This window comes from Cyclopterus lumpus, chromosome 16 (genome assembly GCF_009769545.1).
Source record: "Cyclopterus lumpus isolate fCycLum1 chromosome 16, fCycLum1.pri, whole genome shotgun sequence".
Lineage (NCBI taxonomy): Eukaryota > Metazoa > Chordata > Actinopteri > Perciformes > Cyclopteridae > Cyclopterus > Cyclopterus lumpus.
In genome coordinates, this window is record NC_046981.1 from 11,858,918 (window position 1) to 11,867,310 (window position 8,393).

Genomic DNA, 8,393 nt, shown 5'->3' on the forward strand with positions numbered 1-8,393 from the left:
GTAGCGGGCTATATATGTATATATTAGAACAATGGAGTTGTTGCAGCACTGATATGATTCTACTTGTTTCTTTACGAGGCCTCTTTTCTTTTCATCTGTGAGTGTATGGCCTTTACTAATAAAATGCAAAAAATCCCTTAACCGTTGCTTTCGTTCATGTGCAGCAGCGGAGCAGTGACCATGGTGCGAGTTTTCTGCTAACAGAGGACGGACGGAGAGAGCGGGACAACCGTCCAAGCCACAACCTCCACCAGCAACAGCTTTCCAGTGAGAAGGAAAGAAAAAGAGAGAGAGAGCAAGAGAAAGAGGCAAAAGAGAGAGAACAAGTGCAAGAAGGAAAGAGGGGAGCGGGTGAAAACAGTCGATGGATGCTGTCCGGATTGAGGGGACAGCACGTTCTTCACTGACGAGGAAAAGAAAGATTTCAAAATGGAGTCGAAGGATAGAAACACGGCGGCAGGTAAGTCTTGACTGTTTAAGACTTTGCTTCAGTCTTTTCTAATGCCTGTCAGAATCAGCATTATGTGGATGAAATGAAAACTTTTTGTGCGGAACATAGTCGAGGATATTTACAAGTACAGGCCAATTCTTGGGTCTGTGTGACTAGCTGTATGATGCTGTTTGTGTGAGAGCCTCAATGCATATTTGTATGTAAAAGGTGCAAGGTGATCTCGTTAGAGTGTGTGTGTGTGTGTGTGTGTGTGTGTGTGTGTGTGTGTGTGTGTGTGTGTGTGTGTGTGTGTGTGTGTGTGTGTGTGTGTGCGTGCGTGCGTGTGTGTGTGTGTGTGTTTATTTGTGTATTCATCTCCAGCCGTGCTGATTCTGAGGGAAATGGTGTCAGGGTCATGAATATGGAGTACACTGAGATTGGGAGGGTGTGATCTGTTGTGTTTCACATCAATTCTGTCTTGTTAAGCGGAGTCAGCAGAGTCATCCAACTCTCCTCCAAGGACACATCATAGAGCCACTTATGCACCTCCCACATCCGCCTCCTCCTCGCTCTCGCCTTTTCCCATCACCACCCTCTCCGCCTCCCATCGGTTCGCCTCACCTCCTGTTGCCCCTCATCATCTCACCTGAATGTTTGACGTCTTTTTCAATAAACTGCACTTTGTGTATGATTGTAAACACACTCAGTTAGTTATTCCATTCTTTTAACTTTCTCAACCTTTTCTTTTTCTCCCTCCTATCTTCTTTTCTCCCTGAAGGCATGGTGTGTGAGAAGGGGATCCAGATCCTTCTCACCACCGTCGGGGCATTTGCTGCCTTCGGCCTGATGACGGTGGCAATAGGGACGGACTACTGGCTGTACTCCCGTGCCCTCATCTGCAACAGCACAGCCAACGTTACCCAGGATGACCCCCATAACAAGGACAGGAAGGATCCTGGGGCGCTCACCCACTCTGGATTGTGGAGGATATGCTGCCTGGAAGGTAAAGGAGAAGTTGCAGGAAACATTGGGATATGGGTGGGATTTGTACTGAAGGGGATGCTTGCAGGAACAAGTTTTCTTTGGTTGAGACGGTTGATGTGTTGAAAGCTAATGTTTGAAAGAACATTAAATCCGTAAAAAAAACGAAAGCGGAAGAATCTGAACATTCTCAGAGCCATGTTTGCAGTTGTAAGCTAACCGGCTGCTAGATGCAGCTTCATGTTTACAGTGCAGACGCGTCATTACAAATCCCACTAGTCTTCTTGATGAGACCTGGCCTGCGTGGCTGATTTGGGCAGAGACGATTGAGGTTAGGCATGAAACTCAAGTAGTTAAGATTAGGATAGCCCATTGGACATGAAGAAATCAGGTTACCAGTGTCTTGGCGAGCATGGACGCTTGACCAATCATAGCGCTCAAATGCTGCACAGGGCGGGTCTTGCCAGAAGATTGGGATTTATAATAACGTGATGTATATCTTCACTTACGACTCTTGCAAGAGAGTAAATAAGCTTTTTTCCACAAAATGTAAAACTATTCTAAATAAGTGTTATCTCTACTCTTAATCTTCCTATGTCAAGTAAGAGGGGATGGGTAATATGTGCCCATTTTTCCTGCAGAATAATTTCAATTGACAGACTTTCGTGTTGATATTTGTGTATGTGTGTCTTTTTGCCTCTGCTGTGATGGGTGGCACACTGGAGGTAGTGATGGATCCAACTGAACTATCTCATTACGGTGCAATGAAAATCTCTTGGCTATGTCAAAGCTTTTAAGTGTAATCATAGTGTTTGTCGGTCACCATGTGTCGCTGGTGTTATTTCTTTATTTCATGCGTTGCAAAGCAGGATCAGCAGTGTCCGCCTTTCACTTGACCTTCGAACACTTTTTTTTGGGAAGCTGCAGCGTTGCTGTATTATCCAGTAATCATTGTTAGCATCAACATATACACATTATATTTGTACTTGGTAGACCGCACCATAGTGACAAGAAAACAATTTTGCATAATTGCAGTATAATTACATGACATTTGTACCCAAATAATCCATTAATCTTTGTGTTTGATTCAGGCTGTGGTAATTTAATTCAAGTGTTGAAACAAAAGGTCCACGTTTACCATGACGCCCATCGACTTCTCACTCCAGGTGGTCATCAACGCGAGCTGCTAATTCATTATACATTACACGGCCTGGCTGACACTCAACAGTGAAGGCCGGGGTGGAGCTAACAGTGAAGCAGCTACAGCCAAAGGGGTGGTGAGAGTTAGCAATCTGGGCCTTTGCTGCAGACTACTGTCTCCAGGAAAACCTCTTGGCTCTCCTTATAAAGCATCCCCAGCCCATCCTGGGCTTGGTCATTGTACAAAGCTAATTTGTCCTCATCTCTAAGCTTCCTGATAGCAAAGCAGCCAATTAGAGATACGCTCTAGCCCTTGCAGCACTGCTGCAGTGCACCCCCACCCACTCCCTCCGATGCCTGACTCTTTCAGTTTCTCCACTTGCTATCCCTCTGTCTCACTCCCCCAAACATTAAATGTAATCTTTCACTGGTTTCTCCTCCTCTTCCCCTCCTTGAAGTTTCCTCTCTTTCAGTCTTTTCTCTCACATTGTGGTGCAGTAAGGCTGACAGTATCTTGGCATGGCTTAGAGGTCAAGTATCCTTGATGTCTGTGGAGTATTCAGCCAAGATTCTCAGTGCAACGATGCAGTGAGGTGTAGCTGGAGTGGAAATGCAGGACATGCTGGACCTAAAAGATTTATGGCTGTGGGTGGGTGGCACATTATGCTGTAGATAGAGATGTGTCCTGTCCTCCTCTCCTGCCCTTCTGCAGGTTTACTGAAGGTGATGTTGCACTGAATTACCTGTCAGTCATTACTTTCTTTTATTTGTCAGATTTCTCATTCATAGCACATATTTAACCCCCCCAGCTCTGTCAGCTGGACTCAGGTACATCGACACCCAGCATGAGTTCACTGATATATTATTAACTAGATATTATATAATACTATTCATTATATAAAAATGGATATTGTTATAATAGATACAATGAACTCTTAATGTTGAGGTCAGTTTGGTTGAGTGAGGCTGGGTCGTGTTTCTGTTACTTTCAGCTATCTACTTTACCAATGTACCAATTCATTTGTATCTTTCAACAATGTATCTCATACTACTTATAATAGTAATAATAATAATATATATTCTATCAAACCATTGTAATGACTCGTTTCTAACTAGAAGCATTTTCCTATACTTGCAGCTGACAGTTTTTACTTTTGTGCACACTCGTTAGCTTTTCACACTTTGTTCATGTGTTAAAGCTGACTCAATGTGTGAATTGTTTTATTTATATTTTCGACTTATTTATTCATCATATTTGTTGAGCCATTCAAAATCCTGCTACGTTCCCCTTGGCAACTGCAGAACCAGTGCCCTTTGGGGTACAAGTGCCCCATGACTGATAAAGATAAGCACGCCAAGATAAGAAGAGATGAGAAGAGATGAGACAGAGCTTTCTTCATCGCGAGGGACATTTTGTGTTGTGCAGCAAGTAGAACGTTGGAAAGAAAGGCAAATACATTGAGTGCAAATATAAAATATAAAATAAACACGGTGCAATTTTGAGTTGTACACAATGCCCAACATTTTAACAGATTAACAGAACGATCATAGATATGTATGAGAAGTGCCAAATAGCTGAAGGTAAGTGTTTATGGCTGTCCATGATATTGCACATAACTGAAACAGTTTGTCTGAGAACGATAACGCTGATCCGTGTGGCTCAACTGACGTGCCTCCGTTTCTTTACAGAGCAACCTGTGGAAATATAAGAGCTGTGAGAAAGAGACCAGCTCATCCCACATCTGTCAGTCTCTCCTTCCGTCTGTGTCTCTTCATTCCATCGCTTCCATCCATCTTTCTCACAATCCATCCATCAGCAACAGTGGTGTGCTGTCATCATCGTGCGTCAGCATCCCTCCGTTCGTCTGTCTGTCTACATGCGGGTAGTTATCTGTCTGCCTGTGTGTCTCTGCATACTTGTATGTATTTACGTGTGTGTGTGTGTGTGTGTGTGTGTGTGTGTGTGTGTGTGCGCGCGCGTGTGTGTGATGTTACTAACTTGCATTTAGAATTTGTGATGTTCTTAATATTATGTTGACGTTTATCATCTGGCACATTGGATTCAGAAAAAGACATTTTCTAACAAAGCTATGACTGAGTTGCCAATCTGTTCTTTCCTCAGGAGACTGTTTGCTGTTCTCTTTTCATGAGGTTACAGTTATGAGTTCCTGTCTTTTGTTGTGTCTGGTCACCCCTGTTTCTCCTGTCATATCTCAGGAGTAAAGAGAGGAGTGTGTTCTCAGATCAACCACTTCCCAGAAGATGCAGACTTTGACCATGATGGAGCAGAGTACGTTCTACGTAAGTCAACACCAGCGCTACTCGGCATGGATGATAAATGAATGAGAGAGAACTGGTTATAAATAAGAGAGAGGAGGAACATAGTGTAAACTGTAGTAGTGTAAAATGTGATGCCATTATCTTTTAAACTTGGTTTTGTTATTGCTCATTCCTCAGAAGATTGCCTTTGCAAGAAATAAACATGTGACATTGTGTAAATAAAGTCAGGGGAGATGGAGTGTCCTAGTTCGTACTCAGTGCCCTGCAGTGATATCTTTCTGCTCCATGATACGCTACATGTGAGCCTGGGCATACATACAGAAAAGCGTGTGTTCTGTTTGCAATGTTGGAGAGGCATTTTGCTGGCATTTAGGTGGCATTTTCTCTCCCATGGCCTAGTTGTCCTTGAGATGAGTGTTAATGTGCGTGTGTGTGTGTGTGTGTGTGTGTGGGGGTGTGTGCGCGTGTGTGTGTGTGTGTGTGTGTGTGTGTGTGCGTGGGGGTGTGTGCGCGTGCGTGTGTGTGTGTGGGGGTGGTTGGCCTGCTGAAAGCACTAAAGGCCACATGGGAAGTGCTTGATTCAATCGTGTGTCTAGGACTGAGTAATTAATTTCCTCACTGAGTATTGTTTTTAATGCAGTAGCTTTAACCATTTTTATTTTCTCAGTGACTATTATTCTGCATCCTCCTTGTATTGTCTAAACCTGGGTTATGCGGTATCAGTTAACATTTTTTGTGTTAGCTGTGGTCGTTTTACTCTACGTTACTAACAGCACCAGTTTTCTTAAAGTTGTAATCCTAAAAGTTCAATTCCCAGTAGATTTGGTGACTAGCGTGATTACCGCCAAGTGCACTTTAAAGGTGCAATATACGGGACTCTGAGCACAGGCTCACAAAGTAGCAGCGAACGACTGTTTGCTATGTAACGTTCCGGTGGAGTCACGTCTTCCTGAGCAGAGAAGGAAGTCGCTGTGTGTGATAGAATCCGACTTCTCCTAGTTTTGACCTAGCCAAACCTGCCGCGTATGCTCTTGGTGCACGTTAGAGCTCACTGCCGCCCCTCTGCCGTTACAGCAGATAACGTTGCCGTTGCAGAAGCGTAGCGCCCTCTGGTTCCCCCTCAGGTAAACACTGTTAGCTCTGTCAGCACTGTTGCCATAGTTTGCATGTTAGCGAAATGTTAGCGCTGTTTGCACCGCTAGTTGCGAGCCGCCGGCACATGAGAGGTAATAGAAAGACTCCCAATCTTCGTATTTAGCACCTTTAACACTACAGTCAACACTCGTTGAGCATCTGCTGTTTCGGGAATACTGCGACATTACCGGTGTCCTGTTTGGTCGATGAATGATGATGAATGATGATGGTCAGCAACAAATACATTGTGTTTCCTATGGCTTCTTCACAATAAATGTCTGCTTGTGTTTTGCCAATTGAATCCTTTAAATGTTAACTAATATCCATTGGGAAAAAATTAGAACCATAAATACGATCAAAAACAGAGTCTGATGTCATAGAAATCTCTTATCTTTTATATCTAAATGACAGATTTTCGACGGATGTCTCATGTCAACATACATACGTATATTTACACTCTTTTCTAGTTGTTGCTGTTCACCATTATTTCTCTTCTGTTCAGGGGTAGTCAGGGCTTCCAACATCTTCCCGATCCTCAGTGCCATCCTGCTGCTGATGGGAGGGCTTTGCATCGCTGCTAGCCGTTTCTATAAGAGCAAAAGAAACATCATCCTGGGGGCAGGAATTCTCTTTGTGGCTGCAGGTAACTTAATAATAATGTGTGCGTATATGTGTGTGACTGCTTGTGTGGGTGTGGATATTAGTTGTCATGCTTTATTTGTGTCTGGTTGTGTTTAGACTATTCTGAGTTTAAAAGAGGTGTTTACATTCATCCTTCATCTTGGCAGTTGTCTCTATTAAGAACAAATCATCATGACGAATGTGTTTACTAATACTGTAACTTAGTCTGTCTAAACGTATTCATCTCTTTTGTAAATACCATATGTCTGTGCTCCCTCAGGCCTCAGTAACATAATTGGTGTGATTGTGTACATCTCGGCCGCCCTGGGGGACATCTCCCCGAAGAAGGACGAGGATAAGAAGTGGCAGTACTCCTACGGTTGGTCCTTTTACTTTGGGGGTCTTTCCTTCATCATGGCCGAGATGGTGGGGGTGCTCGCTGTTAACATCTACATCGAGAAGAACAAGGAGCTGCGCTGCCGGTCACGCACCGACATTTTCAAGAGCACCACGAACGCCATGCTCCGCCTGCCCAGCTATCGCTTCCGCCGCCGCTCCCGCTCTTCGTCCCGCTCCACCGACCCCTCCCGCTCCCGAGACCCCTCACCTGTAGGGGGAGGCGGGGGCAAGAACTTCGGACTGCCCCCCTCCGCGCTGCTTTCCCAGGGCCCCATTTCAGTATCTACCTTACCAAACCCCCACTCTCGCTCCCACACGGCCCTGGCTGGAGGCGACATCTCTCTCTACACGTTGTCCCGTGACCCCAAACTGGGGGGTTTGCCGCCCATGTATGGAACGGTGGACAGGGCCACACTCTACCAGCTCCACAACTGCTTCCCAAAGGATGGAGGCGGTGGGGGGGTGATGATGAGTGGTACACTTCCATCGCTTAAATCCCACAACCCTTCCAACTCTTCCAACTCCAACGCGCCGATGCCCAACTCGGTGGGCTCCGGCCCCCCACCCTTCTCCTCGTCCACAGTAGACAGGGAGCGAGGGATGGGGACTCTGGACAGGCTGAAGGGGGACAGGGAGAGCAACTCTAACACCCTCAATAGGAAGACGACGCCTGTGTAGAGAGCGGGTGTAAGAGGGCGAGAAGAAAGGGAGAGAAGGAGGATGGGTAGTAATGAAAGAGGGAAGATAGAGAGGAGCGCTGTGTTTGTGTGGCTCAACGAGAAATAGATAAAAAAGACAGACAGACGGGTGAAATACTAAATCTCTCCCTCCATGTTCACTGTTATTTAGTCTGCTCAATCTCACTGAGAACAAAAAGAAGATGAGTAATAACAGAGTGATAATAACAACAACAATGAACTTTCACAATAAAACTATTTTGATATTTTAACGTGCTAGAAATGATTTATTTTGTTAATGATCAAACACAATTAACCTTGGGCTATTATGAAAATGTTTCACATATTTTTTTGTGCAATATTACCGCTAATTAACAAGATCATCGTTAATGTAAAATTGTTGTTGTGATTATTCTTAGCGTTATTACAGGCTAGCCGTATTTGCAAACACTATAGTTTGGAATGAAAATTTTAATTTTCATGTTACTTTCACTCTAATTTTAGATCTCTACGACTTTTACTGTGAATTTCTTCCATGCAGAGCCACTGGGACTCTCAGTGAGCTGTGTGTAACTGTGTCAAAGTGTCAAGCATGAGTGTGCACAATATGTGGGAGAATGAGGGCCTGTATTTTTTTTTTAACCCCCATATTATATAATTTTCATTTATAACATGAAGTCAGATTTGACTACTTGTAAATTGTCTTCCAATATTGATACTGACAGAAATGC

The 8,393-nt window shown here is 44.2% G+C and overlaps 1 protein-coding gene across 1 annotated transcript; it reads left to right on the forward strand.

The window, feature by feature from the left end:
* Nucleotides 1-1,210: 1,210 nt before the first annotated feature.
* cacng8b (calcium channel, voltage-dependent, gamma subunit 8b) lies at nucleotides 1,211-7,663 on the forward strand. Its single transcript, XM_034553915.1, has 4 exons — nucleotides 1,211-1,433; nucleotides 4,769-4,852; nucleotides 6,468-6,608; nucleotides 6,867-7,663. Exons 1-4 carry the CDS (start codon nucleotides 1,211-1,213, stop codon nucleotides 7,661-7,663), a joined length of 1,245 nt encoding a protein of 414 aa, XP_034409806.1.
* Nucleotides 7,664-8,393: the final 730 nt, after the last annotated feature.